This window comes from Toxorhynchites rutilus, chromosome 2, assembly GCF_029784135.1.
Source record: "Toxorhynchites rutilus septentrionalis strain SRP chromosome 2, ASM2978413v1, whole genome shotgun sequence".
NCBI classification, from domain to species: Eukaryota; Metazoa; Arthropoda; class Insecta; order Diptera; family Culicidae; genus Toxorhynchites; species Toxorhynchites rutilus.
In genome coordinates, this window is record NC_073745.1 from 326265141 (window position 1) to 326285786 (window position 20646).

General features: G+C 40.1%; 1 protein-coding gene and 1 long non-coding RNA gene across 2 annotated transcripts; both read left to right on the forward strand.

The window, feature by feature from the left end:
• Positions 1-6981: 6981 nt before the first annotated feature.
• LOC129770124 (uncharacterized) lies at positions 6982-7512 on the forward strand. The gene is made up of 3 exons (XR_008742037.1): positions 6982-7031; positions 7158-7218; positions 7420-7512. It is a non-coding gene; the product is annotated as an uncharacterized LOC129770124 (long non-coding RNA).
• A 1146-nt stretch (positions 7513-8658) lies between these two features.
• LOC129770122 (tonsoku-like protein) lies at positions 8659-20232 on the forward strand. The gene is made up of 4 exons (XM_055772764.1): positions 8659-8846; positions 8917-12061; positions 18669-18850; positions 18910-20232. Exons 1-4 carry the CDS (start codon positions 8822-8824, stop codon positions 19995-19997), a joined length of 4440 nt encoding a protein of 1479 aa, XP_055628739.1. The 5' UTR covers positions 8659-8821; the 3' UTR covers positions 19998-20232.
• Positions 20233-20646: the final 414 nt, after the last annotated feature.

The window sequence follows — 20646 nt, forward strand, 5'->3', positions numbered from 1 at the left end:
GTGGAAATGTGAAACGCCAGTGCACGTTGGAAAACGTACTGTACGCCCCAGACCTACGGTGTAATCTGTTTTCGATCCGTAAGGTGGATATAGTGGGCATGGAAGTAGTTTTCAAGAACGGTGGTGTTAAAGTTTTGAAAAACGGTGAAGTAGTCGCGTGTGGTCAGCGTCATGGATTACAGTATGAGATGGATTTCTACGCAAAGAAAGGTGATGCTTCGTTAATGTATTCATGTGGGAAGATTCAGAAGTGCAATGAACTGTGGTACAAGCGTTTCGGGCACTTAAGTGAGAAGAATCTGGAAAACATAATGAAGAAGAAAATGGTGAATGGTATTGACAACAGTGGCAGTAGTGATAAAAGCGAAATATACTGTGAATCTTGCATTGAGGCAAAGCAGACTAGGAAGCCGTTTTCTGAAAGTTTGGAGAAGAAATCTTCTCGAGTACTGGAGCTGATTCACACAGATGTATGTGGACCAGTAACACCGGTGAGCCACGATGGCAGTCGTTATTATGTGAGTTTTATCGACGACTGGAGTAGATTTACGATGATTTACCGGATGCAGTCTAAGGATCAAGTTTTGAATTGTTTCAAGCTCTACGTAGCAATGGTAACAGCTAAATTTGAGCGGAAGATCTCGCGTATACGTTGCGACAACGGTGGTGAGTACCGAAATGAACTTTTTGAGCGTTTTTGTCGCAAGAATGGAATCCAGATGGAGTGTACCGTGCCCTACACGCCGGAACAGAATGGCGTCAGCGAGCGGATGAACCGCACGTTGATGGAGAAGGCGCGGGCGATGCTTATAGGTTCCAAGGTGGACAAGAAATTCTGGTGCGAAGCTGTGGAGACAGCTGCATATTTAATAAACAGAAGTCCAGCGAGTGCTCTTCAAGACGGAAAGACTCCTTCAGAGATGTGGGAGGGTCGCAGACCTAATGTATCCGGATTGCGTATCTGAGGTAGTCCTGCATACTGCCATGTACCAAAAGAAAACCGTAGAAAGCTCGACAGCAAAGCGTGGAAAGGGATTTTCCTCGGCTACCATTGTAATGGCTATCGTATCTGGGATCCGAAATGGAGAAAGGTGGTAGTGCTGCGTGATGTGATCATTGACGAGACAGGTACTCTTGATAAGTCGGATGGACGCAAGAAGTCACCAGAATTAATGATAATCAGACAAGATGAGATTAACACGGATAATGATAACAGTGAGGTTGAAAATTCCGAAGATAGTGACTCTGAAGATTTTTACAACAAGTTGGATCAGTCGATCGATCAGTACGAGGATTGCGAAGAAGCAAGAGGAAGTTCCGATTCAACAGGGGCATCCGGAGGTCACGTGAAGGAAACACGAGAGGCTGATCGTAGTGTCCGTAAACGAGATCCGCCAGGGTGGCATAAGGACTACGATATGAATTGTGCTTACGCTTTGAGCGCAATGAATTTTGTAGAGAACTTTCCGGATACGTTAAACGAAATGAAAGAGCGCGATGACTGGTCGCAGTGGAAGGCTGCAGTTGAAGAAGAGATGGAATCTCACAAGAAGAATGGCACGTGGTCATTATGTAAATTGCCAAAAGGGAGAAAACCAGTATCTTGCAAGTGGGTTTTTCGAATCAAGCGCGGGGAAGATGGTGATGTTGATCGGTATAAGGCTAGGTTGGTGGCACGTGGGTTCACCCAGTGATTCGGATACGATTATACAGATACGTATGCTCCGGTGGCGAGACTGGATACAGTTCGTGCAGTTCTTGCAGTTGCGAACCAGGAACGCTTGGAGGTCCACCAGATGAACGTTAAAACAGCGTTTCTCAATGGGAGTCTTCGTGAAGAAATTTACATGACTTTGCCAGAGGGCTTGATTGGAGAGCCGGACGTTGTCTGTCGGCTGAATCGAGCGTTGTATGGCTTGAAGCAAGCATCTAGAGCCTGGAACGAGAGATTTCACGAGCTAGTGATTAAGTTGAGATTTCTGCGTAGCGAAAACGATCGTTGTCTATACATGCGAGGAGAAGGTGACTCGAAGTTGTTTCTATTACTATACGTTGACGATATTCTCATTGTTGGCCGGAGTTTGATAGAAATTGTACAGCTGAAGAAGCGTCTTGCAGCTACGTTCGAGATGTCTGACCTAGGGCAAGTCGGAAGCTTTCTTGGTATGCGCATCGAGAGAGATGTTCAGAATCGAGTTTTGCGGATTACTCAGCGTGCGTATCTGGAGAGCCTTCTTCGTAGGTTCGGCATGGAGATTGTAAGCCGGTGACGACGCCAATGGAATGCCGACTAAAATTGAAGAAAGACATCGAGACAGAGAGGACAACTCAACCATACAGAGAGTTGGTAGGATGTTTGTCGTACGTTGCACAAAGCTCACGACCGGATTTGTGTGCGGCGGTGAATATGTTTAGCCAATATCAAAGTTGCCCAACCCATGAGCACTGGAATTACTTGAAGCGAATCTTGCGTTATGTGAAGGGAACGCTGGACGTCGGCTTGGAGTTTCGAGGAAGCGATCGAGCCGAGGCGCTCGTAGTATATTCTGACGCGGATTGGGGCAATGACGTAAACGATAGGCGATCTATTACTGGTTGCGTGTTGCGAGTATTCGGCGGTACAGTAATGTGGCTGACGCGAAAGCAACAGGCGGTTGCGTTATCGTCGACAGAAGCTGAATTCGTGGCGCTATGTACAGCGGCGTGCGAAGGAATTTGGTTGCGTCGATTATTGTCTGACCTGGGTATTACCGTAGAAGGAACAGTGACATACTTCGAGGATAATCAGTCCTGCATCAGAGTAGCTGAAGAGTCGAAGGATAGTCGTCGATTGAAACACGTTGACATTAAGTACAACTTCATCCGAGAATTGGTACAGGAAGGACAAATTGCGATTTCGTACATTCCGACGAAACAACAGCTGACCGATATAATGACAAAAGGGTTGCCAGCTGGAGCTTTTGTACGTTTACGAGAAGCCATAGGATTGCAGAAATTGAGCAGGGGTGTTGAGGAGCAATATCTGCATTTAGCTCAGTGTATGATTTAGCCCTCATTTAGTACGGCGCCCATGAGTTGGTGCGATGAAAAGGAACAAAAGATATTTTGACAGCTTCTAGAATGTTCCATTATTACAGTTTGCATTACACACGAATAAACACGTTTTTGTACTTTGTAGCTATTAATCGCGGTGTTTAATTATTTCCCGTCCGAATTCCATTGCCTAATAACTTTAACGAGGAATGTGGAAAATTCATTATAAGCAGTTTGCCTTTCAAAGAGTGTGCCTTCAAAGCGCCTACCTTAGCTAGCGACTCCGCTTTCTCATTCACCGAAAGCGTGCAATGGAAGGGAACCCATTCTAAGGTAATCTTAAATAATTTTTCGACCAACACACTCAATAGTTGTGTTATTCTTTTCAAGAAATAAGATGAGTATTTATCAACTTTCATTGAACGGATAGTCTCTATTAAGCTGAGAGTATCTGAGAAGATATAATAACGATCGATCGGTAATGTTTCAATTTCTAGAGCATAGTATAGTCTCCCAGCCCTGTGACATACACGGAACAAGGATCTCTGAGTTTGAAAGAGACACTGGAATTTTCATTGAAGATGCTGGACATTGAAAATGTGAACAGATAAAAAATAACAGATGAATAGCAAAAGGACGGGAAGCAAGTTTGGTTGGAGATGGTTAGAAAAAGAGTGCACTTCGTGGGTAAGATACTCACGTTATAAAGACATAAAACTTGACTGAGAAGTCAGTTGGAGTAGATTTTCAAAGTTATCAATCACCAATGGATTCATGATCTGGCGAATAAGTAATTTGTAAAATAATTCTGAGAACCGAAGAATAAGCGGGGGTACTCCTGCCAAGACTTCGAGACTCATCGTATGTGTCGAATGCGAACATCTCATGGTTATACGCAAGCATCGTTATTTATTGTATTCTCTCCAGCTTGAGAGCACACGTGAACAGTGTGGAATCCATAGCAAGTAAAGAATCAACCAGCACACTCGAGAAACACGTCTTACCTCGTCGAAGTCCGTTATCTGTAAGAGGACCGATGATGGCGGCATTCTCTGTGCTCGGCGAAACCGGTTGTCGCTGACGCAGTCGACTATCGCTTGTCGATTGAAGGCAGTTTGACATATGCTTTGACCATTCAGTTGCTGTAACATTAGTTGTACAGTAAGTGCACACCACACATCTTCCCCCTTCCCAGAAAAAAGTCTAACATCTCATGAATAAAAATGTTTGTAGTAAGAACCCTTCAGATTCTGCTAACTGAAATGACAAATTTGGTAGCTCCTTATAACATTTGGTTTAGGTTGTTCCAGAAGTTCTTACCCTCAATGGACAATTTCCACTGTGTAGTTCATATGCTCACACGGAGTAACTGCGCCGAACATGCGCTATCGCTATCGCTATCGTACGCAGGCAAAAGGTGCTCCGCTTAGCACCTACCACACGACGAAATGAACCCCCGAATCGAATGCAATTCAGTGCGCGTGCATATTTCAATTCTATAAACCGACACACCACAAACGCACACACTGCGCCGAGGTACTATCAGTGTAGCTGTGTGAAAACAAAACTACGCATATCACACGCAGAGGAAATCGTGCTTATGACAATCACTCAGTTCTCATTATGTTGTAAAAACTTAAAAACATAATACATTTTCCCTCATTATCTATTTTTATTGACATCCCGAACATCGCTTCATTCCGCAATTCATAAATCCTCCTACATATTTCATGTTAACATAAACGTACTACCAAACGCACACGCCGGCACCAAAAACAAACAGTACTAATAATTTCCAATTGGATTTTCTTTCCGATTTGCTTTTTGCTGTCGACACTGACACTAATACATTTCAGTTACAATAACATTGTGTAGCTACGCTTGAACGGAAAACGATTCACTACACAAACAAAACAACTGGTTATTTATTTGTAAGCATAGGAAAATGTTGGATCACTCTACACACAGCTTCCTTCAAAACTAATAGCCACTATCTCAACATTTTCGTGGAAATTTCATGTTCCAACTATATTGATTTCACATATACACACAATAAACACGCAAAGAAAATAAAATCGCGGAAAACCGAGAACGCCGAAATAAGCGCGAGTGCACTAACATATCTTATCCTAAAATTGGAACAAAACAAATTCTATTCATTCTTAAACAAATTTCTTCTGCCTAGGAAACAACTTTTAAACTAGCCTTTCAGAAAAAAAAAATCCAGCGAACAATCAATCGTCGTTCAAACCAAACTCCCGCAATTACTGTGGTCTTACTATGCCACATTGACTAAACGATATTTGTTGCGAATGTACGTTTTCAAACAATTGTTTTGGTCTTACTATGCCGATGAGTTTTTTTTATAAAGTGTGGTCTTACTATTCCACTTTCAACACTGTGTTCTTATTGTGCCACCTTCAACATTGTGGTCTTACTGTGCCACTATGTCCTCTCGAAACATTGAATTCCAACGCTGAAGTTTCAACACTGTGGTCTTACTGTGCCACTTTGACCTTTGAAAACAAGGATTTCCGAACGCTGTGGTCTTACTGCGCCACTTTGAACACTGTGGACTTACTTTGCCACTAATTCTCATAGGTTTTCTGATTCCTATCTAAGCGGGATGTATCAACGGCATCAACGTATTCCTTTGACAAACACTTTTTCACTTTTTTCAAACAAATATTGCATACGACAATATGAAAAATGGCGTACTATAAATGATGCTGGGTGATTTTTCTTTATTTGTCATTCAGCGAATTAAATAAATTTAATTAACACAACTATTTCCCGGTCATTCTACGTTAAAGTAAACCAAAAAATGGCTGGCAGGATCGCCAATGTGGAATCCATAGCAAGTAAAGAATCAACCAGCACACTCGAGAAACACGTCTTACCTCGTCGAAGTCCGTTATCTGTAAGAGGACCGATGATGGCGGCATTCTCTGTGCTCGGCGAAACCGGTTGTCGCTGACGCAGTCGACTATCGCTTGTCGATTGAAGGCAGTTTGACATATGCTTTGACCATTCAGTTGCTGTAACATTAGTTGTACAGTAAGTGCACACCACACAAACAGGTTGTTCAGAGTATCTTCAATGAATTTTGCATAACGATGATATTAGGACCCAGATGGAAATAGCTCCATTGTCTGCAAGTTGTCTCAGTGTGCACTGTAACGAGAATATTTCGAGCGGCAATGAGAGAAAATCATGTGCTCCTCTGACAATAAATTGTACAGGAAATAATTCAGAATTGGTGAAAGTCTACGATTATGAAGCTTCTCTGAGAGAATTTCCATGGAATCAAACGCATCTTTGATTTTAAGAAAAACAGGCCATTTGTTCTTTGCGAACAAATGCAATTGGAATTTCAGAAGATAGTGCGATACAATCATTCGTCTCTGTACCAGCAAAAGAGTTCTTGATGTCAAAACTATTTCATAAAAATCTTTATATATAAAAGAGACTTTTTCTTACGTACGTATAACTCATCATCACGGGAGAACGGCTGATCAGATCTACGTCGTCCATATATTTTGTGAGTTTGTCTTCACCCAAATTAGAATGATAGAGTATTTTGGAAAATATTTTAGATGATTTGAAAAATTCGAAAAAATTGACTATGCATATCTATATATATAAGAAGGATATTTAAAATAAAAAGGGAAAATTCGAAAATACGCATATGTATGTTTCGCTGGGAAAATCATCATTTAGATCAGTTTGCAGATCTGAACGATAACATACAAACTCTCTTGAAGTATATTCGTTATTTTTACCAACCAATATTCTCTAGAAATACATTATATGGCAGAATAACGTTTGCCGGGTCAGCTAGTTTAACATATTTTCTAATTTGCCAATCTCAATTAAAAACGTAGTTACACGTGAAAATACCAACCGATAGCCATTTCTGCAGTTCTGTTACATACACTGGAGGAAAACATTAGTAAATGCAGCTACCAAATCTTTAGTAGTTGAAACATTGGTAAAATGTACGCATTTTTTGTACATATTACCAAAACTTTGTAAAACGGATGTCTTATGCAATATTCATCCCTACTAAAGATTCGTACATTTTACTTCATAGCATGTGTAACCTTGATTGTTTTCATTTCTAGGAACTGTAATGTGCGTACTTCGCAGTCGTCATTCTTCTTGAGGAAACAAAGCCATTCGGAGGTAAGGTTTTTTGATTTTTATTAGATTAAAATATATGTAGCTTTTGTTTCTCTTCGTCGAAAACAAATTCTCGACCACAAGATATCGAGAACTTGTTTTCGCTGCGGGAAAATAAAAGTTTAATTCGTTGTAGTGAAATCTTCATACACCGAATCTTATAAAAATAAACTTCAACACAATCCTTTCTCTTTTAATTTTCAGTTTCTAACCTTGGATTAAAATTGCACAGTTGACTGGTGGAATATTCAATGTATACTAGACTAAGCATTTGCAACACAAATAAATGTCAGGTAATCACATATATTTCATCACAAACCCATATTTAAAACTAACCAGAATCATACATCAGTAAACGGGAGAGCAAATAATGCGGATGAAATGTACTGCGATCTGGTCCCATCAACTGTCAACTAATCAGTTGTTCCTGTCTAAAAGATGAAAATGTGCAACAGGAAAAAGAGCAAAACCTTGATGAGCGAGGATTTGAAAAAACATATGAGACTGATTCGGTCGAGGCTGCGATTAAATCTATCTATTTGCACGAGCAATGTTTAGATATAGAATGTAGGGTGTAGGAAATTACTGTGTAAAAGATAATGTATGATTGAAGACAGCTTTATAAATAAGAATTAATTATCAACAACATAATGTCATTATCCCTTATCATTATCTCTTACAAATAAAAAACAACATTTTTACTGATGTTGCTCCAATGGTGGGCCAACATGCCCACCATCCTACAAAAATAATGCCTACCAATTTTCTTTTGTAATACTTATGACAGACATACAGCTGTACTATCGTTGTACTTCGAAAATTGTATGTCTGTCACCATGTACAGCGCTAGAACCATGCAAGCAACTCGGTACAATCGCTGTACCTGTACCGACCTATTTTACCGCTGTACATGGCTACAGTTGTACTGTGCGCAGCGCCACAAATGGTTAGTGGGGGGTAGCATGAACAAACTGAATCAAAACACTTGGTAAATATTCTTTTCATTGACTTTCTCTTGAGTTAATAACTCAGATTGGAAACTTGTTTGTTGTGTTTGATAGTTTAGACACCAAATAAAAACCTTTTTCATTGAAATATGTGGTGAAAATTGGAAAAATTTCTGATTGTCAGTTTGACATACGGTACAATGTACAACCAAAGTATGTCTGACATGGTACGATAGTACCTGTACAACGCTGTACTCTTACAGCGCAAGTACAGCTGTATGTCTGTCCCTGGTATAAGATGTACCAATGATTAGTAGAGTAGAAAATGACTAGCGAATTGGTAACATTTACGAAAAAATTCGTCATATATACTAAATTTTCCTCTCAGTGTACACCGAGCTTTTTCGCCAAATTGAATTTAACGTTTTATTTCAGTGTTTGCATTTCCAAACACCTTTCAAAATATTGACATCCACTCCACTTCCAAATCAGTGGGGCTAACTTCGCAAAAGCTTGTCGAAAGGCGGCAAATATTCTCGTGTATACATGATGCCGAAACACTGATATTCGACACAGATAATTTCCTGTTGAATATTGGCATACCATAAGTGCAATTATTCCTGTCGTTTTCAATAATTTAGTGCTTCCCGTATTGGACAATGAACATGAATCTGGAGGAACAAAGTAAATATATCCTGTCTGCGCCGCGGTCATGTTCTTTGTTGTGTTTTATGTAATCTTCGTGTTATTCCAGAATTGCTACGGCGCAAAACAAAATCCTCGGACGCGCAAAATTTCCAGCAGCTTGCCGATACCTGTAGCAAATTGGGTGAAATGTACAGCGACAGGGGCGAGCATCGGAAAGCGCTGAACGAATACAAACTGGTAGCCAGTGCGTACAAGAAAATGAACATGCAGATGGAGTACGGTCGGGCCAATCGGTTGGTGGGGGAGATGTTCATGCTGTTGGCCGAGTTCGATACGGCACTGCGTTATGAGAAAATTTATTTGGAAATGGCCACGAAAGAGGGCGATAAGGTGGAACTCCAGCGGGCGCATGTCACCATTGGGAGGACATATTTGCTTCAGGGTCAAAATTTAGATGGGACGGAAGCGGCGAAAGTGCCGCTCGGAGAGGCAGAAAAAGCATTCCTGAAGAGCTTGAGACTGAGTCGGGTGCTGAAAGGAGTTGGAAAACTCGAACAGTTTGATATGGAGGCAAGATCGTTGTTGAATCTAGGGGTAACCAAAGAGCATCAGGGCTATCTCGAGGAAGCTATTGATTACATGCAAAAGGCTATGAAGATTGCCAAGAATAATGACCTTTTGGAACTGTTGCATCAGTGTTATCATTCTTCGGCTCTGCTGTTCAACATCAAGCAGAACAACTATGCGAGAGCTTTGAAAATGCTCAATGAAGCTCTCGAAGTGGCCTCTAGGCTGCATAATAAATCTTCCAAAATGTGCGAAACGTTGCTAATCAAATCGGATGTTTTGATACGGATGGGAGACTTCCAAAGTGCGAAACAAGCGTTGAGGAAAGCGTACAAACTGAAAACGCCGGTGGTATCGGATGCGGAAAATGTCGAGCATCAGCTCAGGGCCGTTATTGCGCTTTGTCGGGTTGAGGATGAGCTCATCACTGTCGATAGCACCGATTATGGAAAGAAGAAGCTACTTTACGAACGGATGGGAGACGGTGCTTGCAAACTCGAGAACTTTGGAAAAGCGATAGATTTCTACCTGAAAATGTTGGAGTGCGCTCAATTGAATGAGGACAACGATCGGCAGCTGGTTCCCATTTATGTCAGTTTGTATCAAACGTACAAAGATAATAAGCAGTACGAAGAGGCGCTTGTTTATCTTTGGAAGGAATATGATATTATTAAGGATATTCCCAAAGAAGCGTTCAATACGCTGGCGGGCATTGCGGAAGTGTACGAGGAACAAAATAAGTCCTGTTTCGAAATCGAAGACATTTATCGTAGAGCTCGAGAGGAAGCTAAAAAAATTAGATCATTGAAATTGGAACGCTTAGCAATCAAGCGTTGTATTGAGGTTCTTAAGAAAAACGAAATGGATTTGATGGTAGAGAAGCTCGAGAAGGATGCCAAAGACTCGGGAATCGATTTGGCGTTGGAAGATGACGATGATGATGATGATGCGAACAATGACTCGGAGGATGAACAGAACGCAACGGAAACCTCCATCGAATTCCACATCAATTCCCCGGATATTGGTGAGGACGTTAATCTCTCCGACCTTACGGATTCAGATGAAGAAATTACCAAAGCAACAGAAAAAACTGTGGAATCCCGAAGCATTCGCAAGCGCGGGACATCCTTTCAGATTCGAAGGAACAATAAAGGCGAAACACAGCTGCATCAAGCGTGCATCAGTGGTAATAAACTTCTGGTTCAGAAGCTTTTGGAGCAAGGGCATCCGGTCAACATTCGGGATCACGCCGGTTGGCTTCCGTTGCATGAGGCCTGCATTCATGGACACAAAGAGATCGTTGAAATGCTCCTGGACCGAGGGGCACACATCAATGATAAGGGTGGAACCAGTTGCGATGGGATCACCCCACTTTACGATGCCTGCTGTAACGGAAATTTGGAGATAGTTGAGCTTTTGTTAGATAGAGGCGCAAATTGCACTCAACGAACGGATTCGGGTGATACCACCGCAAACATTTTGGAGGTGTGGTTTAAAGGCGTACGAGGAAAACTTGAGGACGCGGATATTGTTTATTACAACACCATTCGTGATAGAATTGTTGCATGCTTTGAAAAAGTCGGAATAAACCCGAATAACCCGCAGAGTATCGAACCAGAAGTCATCACTGAAACAACCCGATCTACCAGGCGTCGAGTTAATCGTGCTGGTGGATCCGATTCTAGTTCGGAAAAAGCTGAAACCAGCACAATTTGTACCGTCACCAGCAATCGGAGCTCGGGCTATGGAAGCATAAAAGATGTTTCTCAAAACTCGGCTCGTCGGAAACGTCTTCCAAGTATGTGTTCTGATTCATCCGGACTATCTTCCGATTCAGAAAGCGACCCAGATGAGTTCAATCGATCGTCGCTCCAAGGGAAGCACTCTCACAATGCGTCGGGAGTGGATGACTATAGGAACGCGATGCAAATTCTGCGAAAGGGCACCACTGTTCGGGCACAAATTGTGTCCCCTCTGAAAGATCCAAATCCAGGGCCCGCAAAGCGGGCTGCCCACATGGGACAGCAGGAGGTTGGCGATGACTGGCTCGATGATGATCTCGGTCCGAAGAAAAAGCGTCAGAAATTCACCTCCGAAAAAGATTATGCCGAGCCGAATAAAATCAACCGAACGGCATCGCGAAGAAGTTTCGAGCCAGAACCGACGTCTCCGCAGAAAAGTTCCTGTTTCCCGATCCAGGCCATCGTTTCTAACGCTCTGGACTATGATTCCGATGAAATTCCGCTGGCCGAGGAAAACGAGTTGGCTTCAGCGGGCGATTCTGCTTCAGATGCTCACCGCATATTGATGAACGCTTCGGGAAGAAGTTTCCACCGCAGACCAACCGGTCATAAAAGGGCGTCTAGGTCGAATTCCAGTGCAAGTCTTAGAAATCAAACATCGCTACTGGAGGCAGGGTTCAATATGTCGTCACGATCGGACAGTCCCACGATTGGGCTGATGGAGGAGAATCTACTATCGCCGACTAAAAGTAACAGCGGCCAGAGAACTCCGCGTAAATGTGGCGCAGAGCTTGGGAAGAATACGCCAACGAAAGTGCTTCCCCCTAACATGGTGCGCGTGATTGTGGATGGTGATCCGATCGATATTTGCTATGACGAGGGCCGGATGCTGGAACTGAACGTTGGATGGTTGATCAATGAAGTTGTGAAACGTTATGGCATGTGAGTACCAAATTTATCTCAAAATTTCAGCTGTGACAGCCGAGTTGGATTGTGTACATGTGTCTTATCCATACATATGTTAAACTATGTGCACACCAGTGCTACAAATTATCAAAATTTATTCACGAATGGAGGAATTACCTTTTTTCCAGTGTTGGATGAATTCTCTTCTGTTGAAACTCAGCATCATATGTGTCATAATGAGTATAACACAAGAGTCGAGACGCGTGAATTTTGTCTAGTATATTGAACGAAAACAGCACGAATAAATTTCGTAAAGCCTACATTTAGGCACCTTCCTTACTGTCAATAATTTTAGATGATTCTTACGAAAGCCACATTGATCTTCATCACTTGGCGTCAATTTTTATTGAGAGCGTGTTTTAGCGCGTTTATTAGGACCAGAGATCCGGAAAGGGCATAATTGTGGGTTTCGTTAAGCGTTGACCGGTGTGCGACGGTGAGCGGTTGAGCGGCCAAAATAGCATAGCAATACGAAATTCGTATTCCGATTTCGATTATTTTGAACTATCGCCCATATGATTGGGGGTGTATTTCATTTCCGGGCAATCGGAAGTAGATTCATAAATAAAGAGTTATACTATACATTTCAATGTCAAAGTCACCAAAAATATGAATTTTATGTCACCAAAAATATGAATGAAATCGATTAATGGTAAGGGAAGGCCCTTACCATTAATCGATTTCACTCTCAGTTGGTTGATGTTGAATTTTATACTTTGATTCTCACTAACACGCAGTGATCTTCAATTTCGACGTTAAGGAATGTCATGACGAAAATGAAGATACAAATGAAAAAATTAACTTCATGGCATGTTGATATTGATGTTCATCCCACTGGTGTTCATTGATAGTGTTGTTTCTTATTCATCGACTATCGCTTGAGCGGAAGGTTATCAATACAAGGTAGGCTGAAATTCGCCGTATTCGAATGTCGTGAACGTGAATATTTTCGGCACTGGTACACACTATCACCTATATTGACCGAATACAATTTTGATTTGAGCAGTGAAGCATTATGCTCACATACTGAAAATATCTCAAACCATGCATCATTTTTGCATTCGTTCGTTCATTTAAAAGCAGATCGGACGCATTCTTCAATCGAACCGATGGAGATGTTTTTTCACCTCGATTTTATTGTGTTTTTTTTGGTGCGCTGGTGGTGAATCTCAATCTGAAAAGTGGCGCACGATCGAGATGCTGAGCAGAGATGCCAACCTTCCTTTCTGATTTTTCAGGATTTCCCAGACTTTATGGGGCGTTACCTGACAAACACTCAATTTTGGATGATTTTACAAAAATGAATCCTGATTTTTGCATTTTTTTTTTACTTCATAAAAAACAAATATCCGTAATAATTATACTGGGGTCCCTGTCTATGTTTTCCTGGTTTGAAATTAGAACTGTTCAAATATCCTATATAAAAAAGCTCTCGGATTTTTTCGTTTATCATTCATCTATTCTGAAGCAATTCGCGTTATCGGCAGTATATTGTGGATAATTATAAAAGCTGGATTTTGACGTGAAAGAAAGATACTTTATCAGATTTACTCACCCAAACGCAGTTTCAAATAGTTTTGATTGAAAATAATTACTTGATGTTTTTGAAGCTCTCTTGCTTAACCATTTGTCTATACATTTCCTCATATTCCCACAAAGATGGAGATGTGATAACGAAAAAGAAATTTCAGGCGGGACGAAGTTTGCCGGGTCAGCTAGTTATAATATAAAATTTTTGGATACAGTTAGTTGTTTAATTTTTTTTTGTACCGCGGAACCCCGGACTTACACTGGGACAATATTACGACAGGGTTAATGAAACGCGCACGGTACAAAAAATAAAAACAAACTTTATTTACTTCTTTATGTATCCGTATACATTTGGTGATGGACGATAAACAATGACGCAATCCATAACAATAACAACGGTAAACAACAACAAATGACAACCACATTAAAAACACATGTATGCGCCAGGGTACGTTTATGAGAAGGTAGTCTGGACTGAATAGTGCATCAATAGTAGTGAGGCTGTGACGTGTTAGTTTTGCAAGTATCATAGGACAGTATTAGAAATTTGTCTAAATTAATTTATTTCTACTGTATTTTAGCTTAATGTATATACATATGTATTCATTGCAGCGTAAAAATAATCGAATTAGGTTTTATTTCTTATCAAAATCAAGGGGAAATTGTGGTTCGGCAATACGGATTTTAGCTTCTGGAAGCATTCTGTAGCTCTCCGATATCTTTTGCCGCAGTGCTTGAATCAAGCTATCAGAACCGGCCGAATCACTAGGTTTCTCATTAGAGATGTTGATGGTGCTGCTCCCAATTTGCTTTGACCGAATATCTTTCTCGGGATAGTCATGTTTCCTCTCATTAGAAAACTGGACTGATTCTGCGGATGTTACTGATGTTTTATTAATAGATTCAACTCTTGCTTTAAGTCAATCAAGACCTTTCGACGAGCCTTCCGAGCCTACGCTGCGTCGGATGAACAACGCATCTGAAGCGCGGCAAAATAGAGCTGTCCACAACATTATTTTTCCCCATTTTCGTAAAAAAAAACAAGTTCCTCCTTAACGTAGAATATATATTCGATTCAGAAAAGTAAAATTCCATTCATATTTATTAATCTGAAAATCGTGTTTATTGAACCTGACGAATCCATTATAATTTGGACTTTACAATGACAGAACACAAAGCTCAATACCGTCAATGCGAATTGAATGAATGAGCATTGAGAATACTTTTTTTCTCTCACTCCAGTATCATACATATGATCCAAAAACCATATGAGAATATGTAAGTTATTCCCACTCACCCGAATGTAACAAATACCCGAATGTAACAGTTACTCGAATGCGACAGTTACCCGAATGTAACAATTACCCGAATGTAAAATCTACACGAATGCGACACTTAGTCGAAAGAATTAGGAAGTATTTGAATATTTATTCCTGATCAGTGTTATTTGAAGATCATATTTGTCTCGTACGTTCATTTCCATTCAAAAAGGTATTTTTCGTGGGTAGTGCAATTTGAGAAATAGTGGCGTTGAATAAAATCCTTTTCAAAATAATGAAAAGCGAAATAATGCAGTTTTATAACGTATTATGAAGTTTATTCATTCATATGGATGACGCAGTCCGTTTACTTAAAAGAATGCTGACAATTTTGGAAAGAATCCAAAATTGTCAGCTTCATTCGGGTCGACATTCCGTTCGGGTAAATGTCGCATTCGAGCATTTGTTACATTCGGGTAAATGTCCATTCGGGTATTTGTCGCATTCGGGTAAATGTCCATTCGGGTATATGTTGCATTTGTTATTTGTTACATTTGTTACATTCGGGTGGCTGTGTTTCGGATAAACGTGTTTCGGGTGAATGGGACACAACCCAGAAAAATACCTTGAACAGTTTTCGATGAGAAAGCAAAGATGTTCTGGGAGGTCCTAAAAATAATTTTCCGTTGAATGGTGTGAAACATAAGATTTTCGGAATTTCATTTCGGCGAGTGGTCGATAGTTCGCGTTTCCACAATCACATTGGTCACTTCACGGTGAAAACGAAATGAATTGTATGCAATTTGTATGCAGTTCAATTCGTTTTCACCGTGAAGTGACGTTCGTGATCAGGCCCATTTATTACCTCAGTGAATCGTGATTCTTACCTCTCCCCACTAATAACTATCCCTTCCATGATAATCGCTAGGGAACCACGCTATAGAGGCGACCCTTCTGGCCTTCGGGTGGTGAATATCATACTAATATTCCTTCCCTTCCCCTGGTGACTGTAAGGACGGGATCGGCGTCGTTATTGACTATTAAAAGCTCCCAAGCGTCATTCAGTGTGTTCTTTGTGCAATTTCCCATTTTGTGGAACAAAACTGTGCATATAAAATTGAATAGACGTTTGTCTGCCTTCTAAAATTATTATATTATTTCGTTTTCATAAAAATTGGCACGAACCTTCTGGACAACTTGATGTGAACTATTTTGAATTCTTCCTGATCTTTATTTTCATAAAAAGCAGCTGGATATTCTGGTCCGGCAGCCGAACTGGGATAAACTGCATATGTTTATGAAGCAAATAAAGGAAGGTTTTAGGGAGTAAAAACACATTTTTTACATAAAAATAATGAACTATGATTAAATTTTCCGTATAGAATGAATATTTCTTAATAGAGACTCAAGTTTTCTGCAAGTATATTGAACAGTTTGTTAACATTAATCAATTATTTTCATTCAAGATTACAAATCTTGGAACTGTCTTCAGGGACAGTCAATCAATTTTAACCTCACCACCTGACAAATTTTATGAACATAATTTCAACATTTGGATAGCTTTCGAGGATGTCAAATTAGTGATAGTGAATAGGATTGAGCTATCCAAGATCGATATTTAGAAGATCGGTCTTTTTCTCTCCGATTTGCGATTTTTCGGATTGATTCTTCCTACTCCAAATAAAATTGCGAAAATCGATCTTTTCTTTGCTTTTTTTCCAATCTTTTTGACCGTAGAAATTTTTTTGTAAATTTGTTTTTTTTGTGAACATTGATTCTCACCAAAATCCAAAAATTTCATAAACATTGGATCCTTTGCAAGGTTGTCAAATTAGTGGTCGTAAATTCAAGAGAAGCAGTTTTGTAAGTTTGGTCATTACAAAACAAGTGGTCACAAGTTATATTTACTGCATCACATTCACGAGGCTGACAGTGAAAATTGGGATGAGATGGGATGGTGACATCAGATCTAGCTAAGGCGTTCTTTTCTAGAACAGGGATTACTAGCAAGATTTCGACTAAATGCCAGGCGTTAATTTGGATTCAACGATTGGATTCAACGGGATTATTGTCAGCAGAGTTCTGGATGAACATCAGTTGTTGAATTTCTGATGATAATTTTTATTAATTTATTTGATTAAATAATTCCTTGACGGTTCAAGATGAATGCTGTGGAAAATATTTTTTTTCTAGGCTTTCAAGTTTTTTGTGACTTACATTCTGAGAATCAAACTGAAATGCCTTTGATGTTTGAATAGAATTGTGAAATGTTTATTTCATGTTTTAGAAAAATACAATACTTATCTAGAACAAGTAAATAAAAAAGTAAATATTTACATTAGCATTCTATTTTTCAAAGATCGATTCTTTGGTACTGATTTAATAAGTGAATCGATTCCTGCGTCGTTTAGATCCATTCATCAAGATCGATCTTTTTCTAAAGATCACCCAATCCTACAAGAGAGACGAAACTGAATTACTCATGTCACACGGAAAAGTGTATTTTTCATTACAAATTTATTTTTTCGGGATGAAATTTATTTTGATGTCAATGTAATATGGGCGAAGTCTCCATTTAATGAGGATAATTGAAAAACTTTACGACGTCGAACAGAGTATTTTTTAAAATTAGATTTTTTCTTCTTTGATACAGGCGATGTAATATACCTGGTGTTCTATTTACTTTGGTATATCAAGCAAAGAAAAAAAGCAAAAAAGTAGAAGGGTCTGAGCCTAGAGGCACGGATGGGAAGTTGACGTAGGACTTTTGAATTGAGGCTTTGTAGCTGTTCAGAAATCCGTAAATTCAACTTTTCAATGCTCTAAACTGAACTTAACTTCATACGGGTCTTCATACGGGTCATAGCGGTAGAAAGAAATCTGAACCATTGATTATAAATACTTTCTATTTGTAATAGTAAATTGTTGAAGAAAATATTGGATACACGGAAAGCTCGATATTTTCTTGTTCCCGATCTTCATAAATATATATAAAAGTTCATATTAATAAAACCGTCCCTACAGAAATATTTATCGATCGGTCGCAATTTCTCTTTCGTTTATCCTACACGATGGCACGCCTCCACGCATCCATTGAATATGACATAATTAGACAACAACCTTTCTAATAAAGCTCTATCTCCTTCCGAATACACCAAAGAAATTCGTAGATAACGGCTAAAGGCAGCTAATGATAGTTATCATACTAAAAATGGAATTCTGAAATTGATCAATTTCTTCGAAATCGAATTGAAATTTCAACTACCGTACGAATATGAGTTTGAGTCAATTTCCATACATTCGCTCGTATGAGGGCCGTAACGTAAAACGTAGATTACGAAAATCACCTTGTTTTTTTCCTAACTTTATTTTTCCGCGATTTCTGAGGCACTGAAACTTATTTTTTGTACGACCCTCGTACCTTCGCCATTCTTGGAAAAATAAAAACTAAAAATAGAAAAATAAAAATGAAAAATAAATATTCTGAAAAAAGATAGCAAACCTTTTTACTCTCATAAGACACTATGACTTTATCTTAATAGAATGTTCCGAAAGTTTGTTTCCGACTTTCAAAAGAAGAGAAAAGAGATCTGCATGGTGGGAGTACGAACTCGAATTTGTATCACTGTATATAGCAAAAACGATTTTGCGTAATATGCATTTGAAATCCCTTAATTTTGCGTTACATTTTTCGTAAATTTTCAATTCAGTAACTGTTTCCATTTCTAGAAAACTGCTATCAAACTGCTATAGAGAATTGCTGTTCTAATCTACATATATTATACTCCTCGCAGCAAACACGGAAAACGGCCTCTCATCAAACTCCTACGCACCGACGGTGGTCTATGTGTGGACTCGGATCCGCTGACAACGTTTCTAGGCGGCAACGATCCCATCATCACTTCCTATGTCATTGAATATGAACGGTTGAGGGCCGATCAGTTCTATGAAGATTATTCCAAGCATCGTGATGTAGGTGCGTTCTTCAAATCCTTCCCAGGCTATATAATTTACTGTAACAACTTACGTTTTCAGAACTTCTAACCGACATGTTTCAAGCATTGGTCACATTGGAGAACACCGATCAGCTTTTACTGCGTAGAGAATTCTTCAGCGGGAAACCTCGTCAGTGGGATGTTCTTTTTCAAGCTCTAGCCTACCAAGGCCGGGTCAAGGTACTTGATTTGTCCTTCAATCAGTTAGCGGATTCAGAATTTCAACCATTCATCGAAAAACTACCCTCCCTCAAGTATCTGGAGAAACTCAGTCTCTCGATGAACCACATTAGCCACATAGGTATGTACAATCTGTCTACTTTGATAGTAGCGAACCCTGACCACGGGACGAGTTCGCTTTCCGCCCTGACACACCTGACCGAGCTGGATCTCAGTCAGAACCCGCTTCTCGATCAAAGCCTACTCGTGCTTACCAGGGTGTGTCAGCATCTGATGCAACTCAAAGTACTTCGGCTGACAGCCACTGAAATCACGAATCTTACTTTCGCAACGCCCCCAATGGACATTGCCCGGCTTCAGGTGTTCGATGTCTCCGAGAATAGGCTGAACAAGAAATCGATTGATTATATGTTTAGCAAGTTGAACACCAAAATTTTAACCGAATTCAATTTGAATGCGTTGGGTAAGCTGAGAGACTTCAAACCGGCGCTCACCGCGTCGATCCAATCCTGCGATTTTGATATGTTGCGGAGTTTGAATTTGAGTAACTGCGATCTGACCGATGCCGATCTCAGTGCCATCATCTTTTCGCTGAAGACAAGCGCCGAGAAGCTCAAGCATTTGGATGTTTCTTTCAATGCCAAGTTAACGCTGAAGAGCCTTGTCGACGTCTTCCAGAGCTTCACTGATCGCTCGTTGGAATGTGTACGTTTCGTGCAAAATTTCTTGGTTCTGAAACAGTTGGGTGATAATTTGATCGAGATGATTCGGTACGAGCCGGACAATTGTTATCCGCATCGGGTGGAACTGATGCAACCTTTGCGACTAACTGAACAAGAGCTAGAGAAACTGCGGTGGAAAGTGAGCGATTTTTGGAAGCGCATCTGGAGCAGTCGTGCGGTAGTGGAGTTTCAAGGAATGAATGTGAGTTTGTTTGTGCAACACTAGAGCGCGGACGGCGGGGATATTGTGTTATATGCAATAAATTATGATAACGCATTCTTTCCAGTGGAAAGATGAAACACGCTATAGAGGAGAAAGTGGTTGATTATTTTCTGAAAGAAACCCCTGTGGGCAAATGATATCGACGCACTTTGGTTTTTGAAAATGTGTTTATCTTAGACATATACCACCTTGTAATTTCAAAGCTAGAGAGGGAGAGAAAATTTTGATTTATTAGTAGCGACACGTAGAAAGCGTATCACGTAGAGATCTTAGAGAAATAAAGTTTTTTTCGATTGCAAATTCGTTCGTATTCATTCTTCCCGTGTTAATCCACCACATTAGTGTCCGCGACGTGAGTTCAGTTCGTATGCTCAATCGTTCTTTAAAAAAATCGAATCTTTCGAAGTTTCTGGAACACTTGAACCTGCCGGAGCAGCAACCGTTGTTTCCGTGAAACTCCCGTAGTTCTGAAAGGCAGAACCAGAAATATGGTTTGCTCAAGCAGACGCACAGTTTATTTTTGTGAGTTATGATACTTAAATCTACCATATTGTGGCAATAATCGTGATAGGTCACATCAACAACTTGGTATTTAATCCACCGCAACAAGATAAGTACAGAAAAATCGAAGAAAGTTTGATTTCTCGGTTCG